At 45.9% G+C, this 18793-nt stretch overlaps 1 protein-coding gene across 5 annotated transcripts in view; it reads right to left on the reverse strand.

The window, feature by feature from the left end:
* The window catches only part of LOC146195009 (cationic amino acid transporter 3-like), a 114124-nt gene that overhangs the window by 48275 nt on the left and 47056 nt on the right, over window positions 1-18793 (reverse strand). For 4 of the 5 annotated variants that reach the window (XM_084597620.1, XM_084597619.1, XM_084597618.1 and 1 more), the window contains exons 7-12: window positions 17938-18052; window positions 15962-16122; window positions 13903-13964; window positions 11101-11240; window positions 5519-5621; window positions 743-820 (exon numbers count right to left, since the gene is read on the reverse strand). In XM_084597620.1, the coding sequence (XP_084453746.1) occupies window positions 743-820; window positions 5519-5621; window positions 11101-11240; window positions 13903-13964; window positions 15962-16122; window positions 17938-18052 (659 nt within the window). The remainder of the gene's footprint in view (window positions 1-742; window positions 821-5518; window positions 5622-11100; window positions 11241-13902; window positions 13965-15961; window positions 16123-17937; window positions 18053-18793) is intronic. The other variant, XM_084597621.1, reaches the window with a different exon arrangement.

Below are 18793 nucleotides of genomic sequence, written 5' to 3' on the forward strand. Positions count from 1 at the left end.
TTATTTTTTCTTTTGCGAGAGTCGTCCATTCTTATCGTTGTGCTGTACGCGCGGCATAGCATGAGATATGGCGGCTGCGAACGTTAAAAAGCGTCTTTTTGTATTTTTTTTTGTGGGAGTGGTTTATCCTTGCATGTATGAATCAACGAAAGCATGCAGTTAGCTGCGATCATGACACTGCCTTTTAGCCTTTTTCACTTCAAACAGCATTTAGCTATCACGCTTTCCAATGATTTTGTGGCAGTGGACTACGTCCGCCCGCCCCAAGCGCAGCGTGATAAATCGAACCAGGGTTGTGCAATCCAGCCATCACAGGCACTCTGCCAAGTTCGCTCCCAAATATGGTATTGTTTTTTCGCATCGTAAGTGCCGTCACAAATCGATTTTTGTATATCGAATTATCGATATATCGAACTATTTCGTGATCCCCTTCGAGTTCGTATATCCGGGTTTGACTGTACAACAAACGCCATTTTACATGACTATGAAAAATTTACAACCACAAGGTAACCACAAAGTTAGCACTAATGAGTTTGCATACATTCCCTTGTTCACAAGCACAGACCAACTTGAGTGCTGACAGGTATGGCAATAGGATCAATGAATCCCAAAGCAACAAATGCCAAAGCAAATGATGGCAGTGATGGGAACCAGGGCAAATAAAAGCATGCGCAGTAAGTGCCCTGTACATGCGGCACAGACAGTGTGGAGAGAGTGGGCAGAAAAGAAGGCAGGCACTTACATTCGCCTCCGGTTCGAGATAGACACCGAGAGAGATGGTTCGGGAGAGCCACAGGGTCGGGGTTCAAGGGGTTCGTATCTGGTCGCCCCAGGGACAAGGAGGACACATAAGAGGCAGGCAGGTGCCACAATGAGAATGAGAAAGAGAAAAATTAAACTGAAGCAAAGCCAAGAAACATCACCAGTCAGTCAAAAGGATTGGGAGTAAGGCCCTACCCCACACCCTGCATGCAACCACGGTGGGAAGAGAAAGGTAAAAAAAACTCATTTCAGTCTCTTTCAGTGTCCGGTTCCTGTTCTTATGTCACTTCTGGTGAAGCACTCTTCAGAGTGCATAGTAATAAACTTTGAGGCACTAAAGTTTCTCTCACTACCACCCTGGTATAGTAATCTATGTTTGGCAGTGACAAAAAGATGCCCATGGTAACACCACACCAACTTTGACGTTTGCAGCCGCCCGGCAGTTCACACGTCTCATATGCATGGGAATAACCACTATAGCCTCTTTTTTTTTTTTGTTCCAATGATCTTCATCTAAACACAAGTCACAACTGAAATTTGGCGTGAATGCAGCATGTTCTCTTCAAATTATATTTCCTCTGCATTAGCTGCAAAGGCACAGACAAAAGGGAGGACACCAATGAGCGACAGGACAGCACAGGCCATCGAGAAAGGTGAGGGGCACTCAGAAGGAAGTGCGAATAGCAGATGCGGGGAATGTGCAAAAAGCCAACACGAAACACGATACAGAAAGCAAAGCAAAGCAGCAATGGGGGCTAGTTGGTTTACCATTTCAAGAAACGATACAGCAGTGATAAAAACAGGAGGCACGACAGCTAGGCTTGTGCCAACACTGGTTTTCTGGTTCAATGCTAACGGAAATTTTCTTTGAATAATTTCAAAGCAGACATTTTGAATACTTCTGGCACGCTCAAAAAACTAAATTCCAAACAAAGCATTTTCCTAACACATGACGCCATTGCATAAAAAACAAGGTTCTCTGAAGCTTTGTCATACTCACTGAAGCTAATTTCGCATAGGTAAGACTGGATACATTCGATTTTCCAGTCTCGGACTACTTGCTAACAGGTCTTGGCTTCGCTCTGATAGGAAGTAGCGTGATGGTCACATGACCTAGCAAGCTCCTTCCAATGTTCCGTTCTTTCACAGCAACGCCGCAAGCACGTTTATCTTTTGGAATGTGTGTAACACTCAAAATAGATAACAGAGCTAGGCGCCAGTCAAACGGTGCTTTTTGCTAACGGAGCGTGACATGCAAGAATGCGAAGCGTTTTACAAAACTCTGTACAGGGTTGGTTTGCTGTTGCTACTAGCTAAGTTCCTCCAAGGGCACAGCTCACTGCATTCAAAAGCTCATGAAAGCGTTTGAAGAGATTTACAATAAGCGTTAGCAGCATATTAGTACACAGCGGTTCGCTTGCGATGCTTTCAAACGCTTGCGGAACGGGTGAAGAACTTGACAGCACGAACAAAAGTCAGTGTTTGGGGCTCTGGATGCTTCCAGCTGTAGCAAACATAAGACATAAAAGCAAAGATGCAAAGCTAGAGCTTGTGTCATTTTTAGCACATGATATCATCTGCAAAAGTATTCAGAATGCGCTCGGAGTCTAACTCAATATGGCCACCGGCTCAGGAGCTTTACTTGTGGGCGGGGCTTCTGGACTGCCCGAAGAAAAACGAATGCCGGACAGCTGTCAGCAAGTAGTCCCGGACAGTCCGGTACTGAAAAACGAATGCACCCACTTGCTGTGATAGCTGCAGTCAGCATGTGCACTCATCCTGCAGAGATCAGGGAACCCCCCTGTCCTGAAGTGAAGGTAACGAGGGTACAGAAGTCTGGGTGTCACACAGCTGCCTTCTTCAGACCGCTGCAGGTCAAGTGCACAGACCGGGGCCTGTATTCTGAGTTTGTATCGTTTTCAGAAGTGTCATTTTCGCTTCTCATAAATGCTGCGCTTAACCTCGGCGTTTGTCCAGTTCCTTTGTCAGTGTACAACTAAGCAGCACAGCATTTATGAGAAGATGTTCCAACTAGCCCAATCTCAAGCACTTCTTAATATCATTTTCGCAGTTTTCACCCTCATCCGGTTGGCGGAAACGCCCGAACCGGAAGCGGTAGCAAGCAAACTGACATTTGCTTCCGATGTTTCCACCAATTAAAGTGAGGGCGAAAATGAAATGACCCTTCTGGAAACAACCCAAGGGCACGGTGCATATATCTAGAGAGTGCCTATGGAGCTTGGGCCTTGCTCGCTCATGCATGCTGGGATGCCACCTCAGATGCATGTTAAACCGAAGAAACTCAGTAGTACTTGCAAACGGGTTAGTTGGCTACACGACTCCGACGACCTCCGGCGCTGCATGGTTATACACAAAAGCAATACACACACAAGAGAATTAAACCAAGACGTTAACAAAGAAGAAAATCTGCGAAGAATGAGTTCTGCAAACATTGTTCGCTTGAGATTGAAATTTTGAATGCCAATCATTCGGATCGAATATTGCATACTTGAGCGGATATTTAAAATTGCTGAACATTTGCACAGGCCTAGAGCAGAGTCAAAGTGGACAGAATGCACACGCAAAAAAAAGAGGTAATTTAAAAGTAATAAGAAGGCACCGGCCACTCAATGAAGCAGAGTTAAAAGGCCACGCAGAGCCCAGAAGGGGGAGAAGTTCGAACAGTGAACACAGTATACAATGCAACAGGGAATGAGAAGCGGAAATAACACAGCATAACAGTGAGACTGTGGAAGGGGAGGCAATGGCAGCTGTGCTTTGCTATGCTCAACCATGATGCACATGCTTCTAAAGCATTGCCTCATGAGCAACACTGACTGCACAAATGACGCTATGCACACTTGAGTTCACATCCCAATTGCGTTTTCTTTTTCTCGTTTCCTCAAGGCCCCAACTCTCCTCCTCTCTCATGTTTCATTTGTGACCTTGTATCTATACCTCGAACTACAGTAAGTTGTAACTAAAAAAGAAAAGCTCAAGTGACTGACGACCAGAGTAATGATACATCAATCAATGTGGGGCACTGGTTCATGACCTGCTGGTAAGGCAATTGCAGGTTGTCTATCAAACCACTACCTTCAAAATCACTGACTATTTCAGGTTAAATTCCCTGACCAGTTAAGAGACTCAAAAATGTAGCTGCTGACGATAATGAGCGTTGACGAATAATTCGCAACAAAAAGCTATTTAATCATATTCGGCAGTTTACAATAGAGAAATGCTGTTATATTGGTGTTATTTGCGGGTAAAAACGTTGCACGTTTACTGAAATTTAAAAGCGCACTGATGCCAGCCTCAGCAGAGCTCTTTGATACTACCAGTTGCAAAATTTCCTATGGCCCCATGTATCAAAAAACGTCTGTTTTGATTGGTTGAAATTTGGGTGTATATAGGGTACCTCGATGAGAGGCACCCTAGGTCACGGCCAGTCTCGAGGGAGAGCGCGCTTCTCTGGCACTGCCCGCAACCCATTAAAGGAAACAGCATCTAATTTGCAAGTTTTCAGATTGTTGACAAATGCGCAATCAGCTGGAAAATAAAATTAGTTGAAGACTTGCAGTAGCTAAAATTGTTAAACATAACAGCTGTAGAGTTAATTAAAGGGAGACGAGACTTAGAACCATTAAAAATGGTCAAAAATCGATTTCGAGAAAAACACATTTTCAGAACGTTTATCCTTTCGAGCACCTGCACTCGAATTATTAACGCTGAATTTGTTCAGGAAATGCGATAAAATCGGCTTTCAAAACGTCACGACTGCCACGAAATGCCCCCGAAAAGAGTAATTTTGTTCGAAATTCCCGCGCGCGTTGCAGCTGGCCGATTGCCACCATCTTGGGCTTGGAGCGCAATTTGCGCTATCTCAAAATGGCTTCACTCAAGCGAACTGGCTGCGCGTGCCGGTTTTCTGAAGGCAGTTTATGGTATCTGATTACATGGAGCTCTCATGTGAAGCACTTAAAAAGCACGCCATTGCACATCTGTCATTGGTTGGCGTGATCGGCACATCATTTATATTTCTTGCTGTTTTGCGTTCGCCGCCGTGTCTGCTGCTGAAGGCAGTTTATGGTATCTGATTACATGGAGCTCTCATGTGAAGCACTTAAAAAGCACGCCATTGCACATCTGTCATTGGTTGGCGTGATCGGCACATCATTTATATTTCTTGCTGTTTTGCGTTCGCCGCCGTGTCTGCTGCTTCATGAGCGTCTCTGTTTGCACTCGTCTTTTTCGATTCACAGCTTTGTGCAGTATTTCCTGGATGTGGAAGTCCAAGTCTGCACTGACGCCAGTCGTTACTTGGATGAGGTCTACGACAGTCTCCGGAATTCTGCCCTTCTTTAAAAGTAGACTACAGGGGCCTAGTCCAATAGCTCATAGCCAGACATAAATTGAGAATGCAGTGGAAATGCTCCTGGGAGGAGGCCCTCCCCATCTTGCAAGATGTAGTACAGACGCACTTTACGCACGCTCTACAGATGATCGATGATTCTAAGAGCGCACCTAATACCGTCCTGAATTCATGAAATTGTGTTCTCAGGATAACAGAAACACATAGGCAATACAATTATGCAACAGTGGAGAAAAAAAAAAGCTTAACGAAATGGAAAAAAAAGAAGGAGTACAAAATACAACTTAAATCAACTATTAGGTGGCCACTAATTGAGTTAAACCTACTCTTGCTCTTACCACACTCATCAAGGCTAAACAAAGCCCTGATACTGAGGGAGGTTACCTGAGCATGAGCACCGAGACGGCCACCAGGCTGTAGGCGAGTAGCGTCCCGATGGACATCATGTTGGCCAATTCTTCTACGTTGAACATCATGGCCATCACACCTGCAACCAGATGCGCCCTCATTAAGGCATGCGCACTTCCAAAGCTTGCTAAAACAGTGGTCAGCATCTGCTTTGCGGTGATAAAGCATTCTCAAGATGCTAACACTTGTCACAACAGTTCTGCGTACTGAAAGAGCAGAGGAAGCACACAGATGCAAAAAAAATATGCATGGGCTCGTTGGAGCCTTAGAACGGCGTGATGCCATTGCAACGTAAAGCTAATGACCGGGAAGTGCAACCAGAGTGAAATCGCTCCACTAGTCAACGGGAATGCCTGAAGGCAGCATAGAGCGAATTTAGGTGAAGTGAAATGAACTACCGTATTTACTCGAATCTAACGCGCCCTCGATTGTAACGCGCACCCGTTTTTCGTGACCCCCACCCCCGAAAAAAAAAAAGCTCCGATTGTAACGCGCACCCGTTCTCCGCGAAAAAGAGTACCGCGCACCTAACGCTTTCATACAGCAATACAACTTTGTCTCGTTTGGAAAAGCAAAGATTTAATCTCGGTGCACTAAAAAACACACACACAAAAGGAAACGGCTTATCTTGCCAAGATTGTCACTATGCCGGCACAAGGTTCACTCGTCGTCGCTGTCAGACAACTCCTTGTCACTGCTGACGGACCAAAGCATCTCATCCTCGGTGCCGTCCATGGCATTCGATATGCCACATTTTTTAAAGGCCTTGATGACCATGGCAGACGGTATCGTGCACCACGCATCTTTCGCCCATCCAGTGAACTCCTGCAGCGAGGCACGCTTCATTCTGTTGCTGGGAGTGAATTCATGGCAGCCACTCACAAGCCATTCGGTGTAGAGCGCCCGAATCCTATCTTTCACTGGCTTGTTCAAGCAAACATCGAGCGGCTGGAGCTGCGATGTCATGCCACCTGGTATCACGACAAGGTCGGTGTTGCACGCAGCAAGCTTGTCCTTGATGCGTTGGTCGAGATGGCCCTTGAAAGCGTCGAGCACAAGCATCGCACGCAGGCCCAAACTGCCGCCGGGTCTCTTGCGCCAGACGTTATCGATCCAGTCGGCGACCAAGTCCGTTGTCATCCAACCTTTTTCATTGGCGCGCACAATCACGCCACTCGGAAACACGATTCCTTTCGGGAGCGTCTTGCGCCTGAATATGAGATACGGGGGCAGCTTGTGTCCATCCGCGGTGCAACAAAGCATTGCGGTGACGCGTGTTTTTTCGTGGCCGGAAGACAACACGCGCACTTGCTTCGCCCCCTTCTTTTCAACGGTTGTGGTGGCAGGCATGTCAAAGTACAGCGGTGTCTGATCGGCATTTCCAATCTGGCCGAGGTGGTAGCCGTACTTGCGGCGCAAACTTAGAACGAACCGCTGAAAACTGTGCAGCCTTTCTTCGTACTCTTCAGGTAACTTCTGGCATATCCCTGTCCGCCTTCGAAGAGAAAAGCCTTTTCTCTTCATAAAATTAGACAGCCAGCACCTGCTCGCTTTAAAGTCGCTCCGCGTTAGCCCTGTTTGTAGGGCTAGCTGCATCGCCCGGACTTGGAGCAGGTCCGTCGTCACTGGCCGCTGCGCCGCTCGCTGCTCTAGAACATATTCTAGAACATATTCTAGAACATTTCGGTGAACCGGCCCTGCTTCGGTCCACTGAAACCTTTTCGTGTAGCCTTGCTGCCGAAAATCTTTTCCTTCTGCTTGCGCCAGTCCCGCACGCATGTCTCCGGAACTCCGAATGCGCATGATGCGGCCCGATTTCCGTCCGTCTCTGCACACACGATGACTTTCCTTTTAAATGCGGCATCATGATGAACTCGACGAATCTTCGGCACGTCCATACTGGTCGGTCAATCGCAGAAAACGGGTAGGCTAACCAAAGCACATGTACCAAAGCACACGAAGGACGCTACTGCAGCTAGGCATAGACAGCTAGACCAGCTAGTAGGCTCGAAGTGCATACCAGGCGGCCATTTTGAAATGCCGATGGCGATATGATGTCGGAGATTTAGGGTTGTACTCGATTCTAACGCGCACCCAATTTTTGGACACGATATATCGGAAAAAAGGTGCGCATTAGATTCGAGTAAATACGGTACGCTGCTAAGCTACATTTCGGCAAGGGGGAACTTCTGATCGTCATCACACCTGTCACAGCACGCACCTCAGGTGTGTGCACTTCACGGATTCCACTGCTCTATGCAATTCAGATTCAGGGAGGTCTATATGACATATCGTCGACCGATGACTTACACGACTGCTGGCCGGGGAAAAAAAGGTTCCTGGTTCGAATTATCCAAATTTCCAAATTACTGAGGGTTCAATTAATCAGATCTTATGTAAAACCTACGTAGAACACGACACGCGACTGCGACGGCGGCGACATGTGGGCTACGTGCCACCACAAACTGCTTGTGGTGTGTACGGCAAGGCTGGCAATTACGGAATTAACGATGTGCAGGCAGCGTGTAGTGGTCCAGGCGGTGCTCATGGTTTTCACGTGCGTATTATGCGCAGTGGCACGGAAAAGTATTCATATCACCTGAAATCGTGCACATAGTACAAGATGCACTTTGGCCAGGGAATATTATATATTTGTATCATCCTGAAATTCGTATCAACTGAACTCATATCACCGAGATTCTACTGTATTCAGATTTAACTGAACACTGAATACTTCACGATTCCAAATATACCAAATTATTGAAATTTGCACAGGCCTGGTGAAAGGGTGTGCAAAATTCGAAATTTCAAATATGAAAAAAAATAGGTTTGTCATTCGATTCTTATTTGTTTGAGACCACTATTCTGAATTCGCCAAATATTTGAAAATTATATACATATATATAATATGACAGCTCAGCCCAGTTTCATGCAGGTCCTTCCTGTACAAAAAAAAACTGGTATACAATTTATACTGTATTTTTCAGTAAGGTATGCACTTCTGTACAATTCTAGTTTAATTTTGTTTGCAGATAACATGAAAATTCAGAAATAAACAATATAACAGTGTTCGCTATTTTTTTCATTTCCAATTTTTTTCGACTGATAAGATATTCGATATTCGAAGGTATTTTTTTTTTTCCATATTCCTACTCGATTTGGATTAGATGTTTCAACACTCGCACACCCCAAGCAGTCAGTGTTGGCACAGTCGGTTAAGCAAATCTATATTTTTAGTGCAAAATGATGACAATCAAGAGATCCCATGCTAGTCCTCTCTGTTGTCTTCAGCATTCTGAGCTAAGTACAGTAAAACCTCATTGATGCTTGTTCTTTAAAAACGAGGAAAAACAAATTATATAGAAAGATAATCCGACTGCCTGATTTTGAAAAAAATTAACAGCTGAATGAGGTAAAAAGGCATTTAGAATTGAGACTTTCACTATATAAAAGTGTAGATTAGCATTTATAGACATCCAGTATGCACAGCTACTTTTTTAGCTCTCGCAGAATGCAGTTCTTATTTGCGCTGTCCAAAGTGAAAAAGAGATTTAGTAACAAATCTGGTTCATAGGAGGCAATGACTAGCCGGGATTGCTTCCTTGGCCGTTTTCGGATGCTCCACCCAATTACAACAGTGATATGTGAAGAAGCCATCACAATGACTTACAGTCTCCGCGTTTTTGCTCATGCTGCATCCCCAAGACCTGGCCCGCTCACATGCAAGCATATAATTGTAGTTATCAAATGGTTCATCCCTATGCCCCAAGGCACTGCAAAGAAGCCACTGCTTTTCTCCTCATGAAGTCATGTTTCCATGGGAACGGGCTCCCTGTAATGTTGGCTTTCTTTGATGCTTCGCCCCTTTGCACCTAGCCTCCGCAGGAAAGCAACTGCGATGGGTGAGCACCGCTGATCCATTTTTCATGTCGCAAGCACTCGCTAACACACGTCCGGTTGATTGCAAAATGTATTACAGTCGAACCCGGTTATATCGAATCTGGATATATCGAACTCACGGAATATCCCCTTGAAAATCCCATGTAACAGTATAAGAAAGCCGCGTCATATATCGAACTTAATTTCACCGGTCGTTCGATATATCGAACTCCGCACCACGCACTGGAAAGTGTGCCTTCCGCAAAGACGATCGCATCACCTTTGGCCGTTTGCCGCGTGCCGTTTTCAAGCCACGTGCGGAAGGAATGAGAGGGGACAGTTCGGCGACGGCTGGTCTGGGCAGCGCCGCGCCCATTCCCCAAAGGCGCGCGCCTCTGCAGTTATTGTTTTCCGCGCGCCAACACACGACGTTTGCAAGCCATGTGCGTGGGTGTGCCCATCCTTTTGCCAAGTTATCTCTCTCCTTCAGCACGTGCTACGCGTGCGCCAAGCCAGCTCAGCCAGTTTTCAGACAGGCGTCGACGCTTTCTCCAGCGTGTGTTGCGAACCCTCTGCGCGCGGCTGAGGTGGCTATGGTGCCTGCGGACGTTAAAAAGCAGCAGCTCTCTCTCTTTTTTTGCCAGTCATCCTTTCTTATCGTTGTGCTGTTCGGAAGTTAAGATACGGCAGGTTTTTATTTTTTCTTCTTTTTGCAGGAGTCGTTTGTCCTTGCATGTATGAATCAACGAATGCACGCGGTCAGCTGCTGCGATCATGACGCCCGCCCCAAGCGCGGCGTGATAAATCGAACCAGGCATGTACGCGCAATCAAGCCATCACGGGCACTCTGCCAAGTTCGCTCCCCACCATCGCAGGAGCTGTCAAAAAGATAAACGCGCCCCGACGTTATCGCTGCGCAGCATCTTGGCACGCTGCCAAGAAATGAGCTGTGGATGAGTCGACCGAAACGGAGTGACGCGCGCCATCAACATGCAAGCGAAAACGCTCGCGATTTCTGCCGCGGCAACACAGAAACCTTGTTTAGAGCTGCCGCGGTGGCTCGAGCTGTGAGAGGGAGTTTCAAATTTTTCGCTCTATCGCTGCCGCTCGTTCCTGAGATCGCTCAATCGCTTGCATGTGAGCGAGCTGGCCTTAACGCTTTTTTTTTTTTTTTCAATTTCTCCGTGCAAAAGTGCAGGGCGAGTTCATTATGCGAGTGGGTTGCTTACGTGACAAATACGGTATCGTTTTTTGGCATCGTAAGTGCTGTCACGAGCCGATTTTTGTATATCGAACTATTTCGCGATCCCCTTCGAGTTCAATATACCCAGGTTCGACTGTATATAACATATTATACGACCACAATATGTCAAAATTCCCAATGTAATAACCAGGAAGTCGTGCTATCCAGGAACGTATTAACCAAGAGAAAATTGTGTAACTCAATGGGAGATGATATTTCAATGCCCATGATGTACAAAACGGGGAAATCATATGAACCAAGAACGTATCAATAAGGCTCTACTGTATACAAGCATACTAAGGCGACGTTAGTTCCATTAGAGCCCCCACGCTATGCAGCTGTTATGAAGAGACAAAAACAATGCAGAGTTAAAAAAGACAGAATGAAAAACGGCCATTGCACCATCACCCATTTCCACCAGCTGTTTGCCACTGACCGGCAAAGATGCCCGAAAGGGCGGTGGCGATGAGGGGCGTCTTGAGCCGTGGATGAACGACGGCCAGGAAGCGGAAGATGACGCCGTCCGAGCCCATGGCGTAGAGGACGCGCGGCAGAGGGAACATGCTACCCAGGAGACTGCACACAGGCGCGAAAGAATGGTCTCTCAATTGCCAGATCAGCATTGCACCACCAGTGCATGGTTTTAGTGCAAATGAACTAATACTGACACCAGACAGGCTATCTAGCAAGCCACTACCTTCAAAATCCTTGACTATTTCAGCTCAAATTTGACGAGTGAAGAGATTAAAAAATGTAGCTGCTGATGATAATGAGTACAGACAGATAATTCCCAACAAAAAGCTATTTATCAATCATATTCTGCAGTTTATAATAGTGAAAGCCTGTTATTAGTGTTAATGGTGGGTAAAAACGTCGCAAATTTACTCAAAATTAAAAGCACACTGATGCCAGCCTCAGCAGAACCCCATGGTACTACCAGCTGCGAAACTTCCTATAGCTCCCATGTATCAGAAAACGGCAGTTTTGATTGGTTACAATTCGGGTGTGTATAGAGTGCCTCGATGCAAGGCACTCCAGGTGTATAATAGTGGCAGCGCCTGCAGCCATTAAAGGAAACTGCGCCTAAGTTGCAAACTTTAGATCGTTGATAAATGCGCAGTCAGAGCGTCTTAGAAGATTCGGAAATCGTCAAAAATCAATAGAGAAAAACCAGTTTTCACAACATTTATCCTTTCGAGCACCTGCATTCAAATTACTAACACTGAAATTGGCCAGAAATTGCGATAAAATCTGCTTTCAAAATGTCACAGCAGCCATGAAATGCCCCCGAAATAAGAAACATTGATCGAAATTCCCACGCAGGCATTGCATCCGGCCGTTCGCCGCCATCTTGGGCTTGGCTTGAAGCTGTTTTCTCTGTGCACACTATGCGCTATCTCAAAAAGACTTCACTCAAGCGGACTGGCTGCAGGTGCCGGTTTTCCGAAGGGGGTTTATGGTCTCGGATTAGCTTTTACGCAGCTTACTTGAAAAGCTCCCATAGGCTGACGTGATTGGCGTGCCATTCTTTTTTCTTTCTGCTTCGCGTTCGTCGTGGCTGCCATTTCGTGCATATCTGCGTTTGCGCTTGTGTTTCTCGATGCACCGCTTTGTGCAGAGTTTCCTCACGATCGAGATGCCGGAAAACAGTAGATTGTAACTGTGCATGCAATGAGCCTTTGGAAGCCGTAACAAACGGGCGTGGAACAAAAACCAGAAGGCGCCGGCTACAAGCGTGCCGTCGAGACCTGTTTTACAGAAGGTGCTAGGCTTTTTGGATGTGCAGGGAACATCAACCAAGCTGCCCGATAACACCGTGGGTTCTAATTACAGCGCGAATTGCATTCCGGATCATGGTGCACTTTGAGGTGACACCGCCGCCGCATACTACTCTACGGTGGAGCCGGCACAATGTGTTGCATGGTCGGCACAAAATCTGTTCTATGTGCGGCTTTCTGTGTTTTTTGCAGTGCGTAGAGTAAGACGACATGCGGGCTGTGTGACGTCGCAAACTGCTCGCGGATTGCGATTGTGGAGCCACCGATGTCCGGTCTATGCGCAACGGTGGCTCATGACGCCGCCAGCTACGGCGGTTGTGATCTCAGCGGTTTGTGGGCTACGGGTTGCTGAAAGCTTTTTGCAGCGTGAACCCGACAGAAAACTGTGCCATCGGCGAGGTGCGGACCACACGTCACCGCACCGCAAACTGCTCTCAATGCGTACATATAGCGCGGCTGGCAATCATGGAGTCAACGATGTGCGGGGAGTGCATAGTGCTCAAGGTTGCGGTAGCAGTTGGGACATTCGTATCATCCCTAGTGGCGCGGGAGAGTGTTTGGACCATCCGAAATTTTGCACATTGCACACAATGCACTCTGGCCGGGAGAATTTTGCGAATTCGTATTATAGAAGAATTCATATCAACCAGATTCATATCACCGAGATTTTACTGTAACAGGCTTCTTTGTACAGAGATCTCCGTGGAGCTTGGCTGGACCAAGTAGTGCAGTTCGAATTATCTGAAAATTCGAATATTGAAGTTCGAATTAGCGAGCTTTCACTGTACAAATAAACATCTCTGAACGACTCTGTCTTCTAAAAAAATCTATTGCTGAGCTATGGTAGCAGCATGATCCAGTGTAAACTTTTATTCAGGGTCAAGTTTGTTTTTGCTAAGGAGGTTTTGCAAGTTAGTGGGTCGACTTATGGTCAGCAATACCTAATATCCCTTCTTGAGCTTTGCTAGTGCCAAGACCAATCTCACAAGAATTTTATACAGCGCCCCACACAAGCTGCCTAGCCAGCACTAAACGTACACACGCAGCTGCAACTGCAAAAAGATGTGCAATCAGGCACAGTAGCTTAATATGGCTTTGGCTGATTGCTTAGTTGATTATGCCAATGGCCCTAGTGCAGCTGCAGATGCTGGTGATTACAAAGCAGCTGTGGATTCCATAGTGCCTGTATGCAAAAACCATTCTTGTGTGTGCTGAGGCACACAAAAGAATGCCCTATATCCCTATACAAGCCCTATATATCCCTATAGTATATAGCCCTTACAAGAGTGCCTATGTCAGAAAATATAGGGCACTGGTCATACAATCGCAGAGTTCAGTAAAAAGATTGGGAGTCTCCAAGGCGAATCAGGAGAGGTGGCAAGCATGCATACCAGCCGGACCCATTCTCTGACAAGGCCTCACAAGAACCCCTTCAGATTGTGGCTGCTCGCAGCACTCACCTGGTGGAGAGCCCTGTCAGGGCCCCAATGGAGATGATCCACTTGGCGACTGGCCAGCCCACCTGCAAGAAGACATCTTTTCAGTGCTCCTTCCAAAGGTGTCCTCCAAACAGGTAGGGGACATGAATCACTTCTGTCCACCCTTCTGAAACCTCAAACCTCAAAGCCCATCTCAGCTTCTGCTGTACACAGGAGGGGGGGTATGACACTGTCTAAGTAGGAGAAAATACAAATGCCTCCAAACACCACTACACACTTACTTATAAATGAAAGAGCAAAAGGTCTACAAACGATGGCCTAATGTAGTAAGATTGCAGCAAGTTAATGAGGGTGGTCTTGAAAACCTGCTTTTTATTTTTCATATGTCTGGCTGAAACTTCCATGTGAATGCAAAATAGAGTGTCAATTTTAAATATGCATTTATATTTCAAATATCTCATCTCAAAGATATGACAAAATAACTGTCCTAATTAGGTTGTTTCTTACGGGCAATTGTAATTTCTTGTTAAAGGGGACCTCTCTTAATGAACATGTCGACGTTTTCATAGGTCCACTGCACATCCTAAACCTTTGCTTTTTTTTCATTGTGATAAATTAGCGATTAGACTAAATTTTGGCTAATTATTGCCACACACTTTTTTCTTTCCAATTTCAGTATTTATTATGACCAAGAAAATGACATCCAAATTTCTTTAGCTTTAGCATGAGCAGTAGCCTTTTTGAAATGTGTGCATGTTCCTAAAGGCGGTCTTTTATAATGAGAAATCACCATAATGACCTGCAAGAAACAAACATGTTATTTTGCCATCTTCTTGATGAGACATTCGAAATCTAACTGAAATATATATAAATGCACGCCAACAGGTTGTACACATGAAATGTGTGTGTCAATGCACACTTTACGTGGCACGACCAGAGAGGCTGGATTGAACCACTATGCGGCTAAAAACTGCGGCAACCCCGTTTCTCTTGGTACGGATGCCAAGCGGCCGGCCTGAAGTTTCACCATCCAAGTTTCTCGCTGGCAACAGTATCTTTATCAAAGTTGAACAGACTGCAACCTGGTCAGAGAAAAAATATTTACCAAGCCGAAGAACTGTATAGACTTGTGTTAAGCACAGGTGGGGAAGTGTTCAAATTTGTTTACAAATTAACTTTCGTACAGATATTTCCAACAGGCACAGAGCTCTCTGACAATGTGATGCCAATTGGTTACTCAATGTCAAATTGGTAGAACGGCAAAAATGCACTGTCGTGCCATTATTATAAGAACGGCAGAGCAACGGTTGAAATTCTGGACAGAGCTCATACAAAACTGCTCATTTAACTTCGAAGTTCATAACCTTCGTGACAGCTTGAGTACTGCAACCTTGATCTGACGAACACACATATAACAAATTATTGAATTATGTCAAAGGGGGCCTTCCTTCTTGTGAAGACTGCCTTCCCGACAGTGCGCACAAAGTGATATCCTTGATGAAGCCAGGGAAAAACATTACCACTTCGGTTTCCTCTCAAACGTGGATAACCACACAGCAGGTGTTCATCAAATAAAACTACTGTGACGCAAAAGGTGTTTGGCAGTTTTTTCAGGTGCATTAGAAAATTGAAGTTTTCAGTTTATTTACATTTTTCCGGTCCTTTGAATGCCCAATTAACAAGAGGTTACTGTAACGGAGCACCGATATGCCAGCTCCAGTTGGTTTCATGCAGGTTCTTCCGTGCGCTAAAAAACAGTATATGGAATCCTGCATAAAATTAATGCTGAATTTTTCAATAAAATATGCATTTCTGTGCGAATGCAGTTTAATTTTATTTACAAATATCATGTGAGCTGTGAAATAAAACAAGATTTATTATTTTTAATTTTCCAATTTTTTTTTTCACTGATGAGATATTTGATTCAATATTCGAAGGCAATTTTCCCCGTATACACATTCGATTAGTATTCCCTCAAAAAAAGAAACAAAAACTGTTGTACTTCCAAGACAATTTGTTGCTGCCCTCAAACTTCATATCAGGCTCAAGAGTGCGAGCAGCCCTAATGTTGAGTTCGTACCTGCTGGAAGACGAAGGGCAAAGGAGCGGACACGTTCTGCGCATAGTATGGCCACAGGAGCGTCTCAATGATGGACACCCCAAAGTATGCCAGGAACACAATGCCCAGAGACAGAACTATGCCGATGGGGATGGCACGGCGAGGATTCCGCACCTCCTCACCTGTAATCCAGGAGGGAAGGAAGAGCAGCAGAATTGGGATTTCCAGTCAGCCTAGCTCATCGCTAAGCCTAGGCACCAGAAAAAGTTAGTGGGTAGGCCGGCTTAATACGGTGCTAAGAGGACATAAATCTAATCACACACACATGATGTAACCGTGATGCCCTCATGAGAGATCTCTACAGATTAGACTTTATGACACAACCCTTTAACCCTTTCGCTGTCACGAATGTACCGGTACAATTTTGAGCTTCCTCCCCCATAGTGTCACCAAATTACGCGTACATTCTCTATCGTGCGTTCAAAACTTCGTGTCTCAGCGCAAAGCTAGCACGCTTGGACAGGCTGCACCATCTGTAATATCTTTCTACAAGTTCGTACTTTCGCCCCGCGTTGTGTTGATACATATATACTGAAGAGTATAGAGTGACCGCGCCCACCCCCGCCCCGTTCTTTGCTGGGGGCGCGGTCGCTCCGCGCGCATTACTCTATCTCGCTAAGTGATCATGCGGCGTGCGCATTTAGCAGCGCGTGCGTATGGTTAAGGGCTCAAGGATTGCTCTGCTATCTGCCGCAGGTTTGCAGGTTCTTATTTTTATTATGTTGGCGTGTCTGCTACGAAGTGTCACATTCAGGGGCTCGCGCAGTTGCCTCTCCAATAGGTAGACGCATGACTCAAGCACTGCTTTCGCTCTCTCTAGCCGCGTACTTGCTTGCGGCTAGCAGCAGCAAAGGAGGTTGTTTTAGCCTCTTTTCATCTCCCTCTGTCATCTTTATTTCACAACATGCCATTTCTCTCCATTGTTCGCACCACCGAAAGTGCACTCTCCGTACGCACGGTTACTTTCGGATGGCTGACCGCGCGGGACCTTCGACTGCGGACTGGAGCGATGGCTCTTTTGATTATAAATACGAGCAGAGCTTAGATTCAGACTCTCAAGAAGTATCGAGCAGTTCTTCATCTTATAATCTCCTTTATCTAATTTATATTCAGGGTAATAATGATGATAATGTTAATTAACAACACCTGCAGAACACTGAAATGTGCAGAATCCGCTGACTATAATATTTGTATAGCAATCATAAAATATAAATCACTATGCTCGTTCCTTGAAATCAAGCCGACACTGGGGTGTGTTACGGCCAGAAATGCCCGACAGCGAAAGGGTTAAAACACAAAGTTATAGCAGCCAGTCAATCTCATTATTTCAAAGCCTAGAATCATTAAACATCTTTAAAACCTTTAAACAAGCTCGCCATGGGCAACAAGTCTTTGCTGTTGGGTAGACTGACTTTAGTGAAACTGCACTGCTTAAGATTTGCTAGGAACTGCCCCCGAGCGTTCCATGCAAGCTAGCCCCCATCTGGGCACAGCCGCTACTTAGACCAAAACACGAAGCCCACTGATAATGGCATAGATATTATCAACTCATGTGAATGAGAGTAGAGCTGGCGTCAAAATATGTATTAGGGCTATGACACAGATAAAACAAAACCATGGCCTCATGACATGACAATATGAACAAAAAAGTGCTGTAAACTCTCCTCCACAGTCAAAGCCGGCGTGCTTCCAGACAGCATGGAAACCTAAAAGCATGCTCCAGCTACACTACATCACTGCAGCGCGGCGAGAATTCCCACAACAGCAAGAAAGAATCTCTTAAAACAGAATTTATTTAAAAGACCAGTGATTGTTTCAGTAACTGTGTTTTAGTTATTTGAGGAATCAGGGATTGTAGCATAGCCCACATGTCTCCCATTACATTTTGCATATACCACAGCAGAGAGAAGATAGTGGAGCGAGCTCTCCTCCCGTACCCATGGTGGCGATAACGTCGAACCCAACGAAGCCGTAGAAACAGGACGCGGCCCCGTTCAGCACACCACCAATGCCATACGGGAAAAAGCCCCCAACGCCACTTCCACTGGGGACCTGCAGAGAGAGAGGGTGACAGTTGCCTATCAGCTCACAACACCACTTGGCTGCTGAAGCCATTAGTTCAAAACAACTGCGCTTCAGTGTTAATGAATGACTGCTCTATTCTCAGTCTACTGGTAGCAGGAGTAAGTATTTTATGACAGACAGTTGCTACTTCCAAAGAACCGTCCGTTGCAGCTTCGATGCAAAGCAGGTGAAGTCTACCAACACCTAGCAAATGGTGTCCCCAAAGCTAACAGGCAACACGTTGATACGTCACCAACGTGGGTTCAACGAATCCTGGATTCCAAGCTACAGTAAACTCTCGGTCATACGAATCCAGTTGATACCAAGTTCAGGATTACATGAATTCGGAAAATTCCCCAGCCAAAATGCATTGTGTACAACGTGCAGAATTTCATTGTTCCAACACTGTTCGTGCCACTACTAATGATACGAACATGTGAACTCTAACCGCAACCTTGAGCACTAGGCACTGCCTACACATTGTCAATTCCGCAATCGTCAACTGCACTGTATGGTCTCCTCACAAGCAGCTTGCGGCGAAGCGTGGCCGACTCCGCGAAAAGCTTTAAGCAGCGAGTAACCCAAAAACAACAGACGTCACAGCCGCAACAGTTGGCGGCGGCGTACATGGCAGCGCGCACGGACCACATCGCTGGCTCCGCAAGCAGTTTGCGGCGCTACACGACCCGAATGTCGCCATCTCCTGTCGTGATGTACGTGCCGCGAAAA

Source organism: Amblyomma maculatum, chromosome 3, assembly GCF_055883805.1.
Source record: "Amblyomma maculatum isolate TAMU_Amacu chromosome 3, ASM5588380v1, whole genome shotgun sequence".
NCBI classification, from domain to species: domain Eukaryota; kingdom Metazoa; phylum Arthropoda; class Arachnida; order Ixodida; family Ixodidae; genus Amblyomma; species Amblyomma maculatum.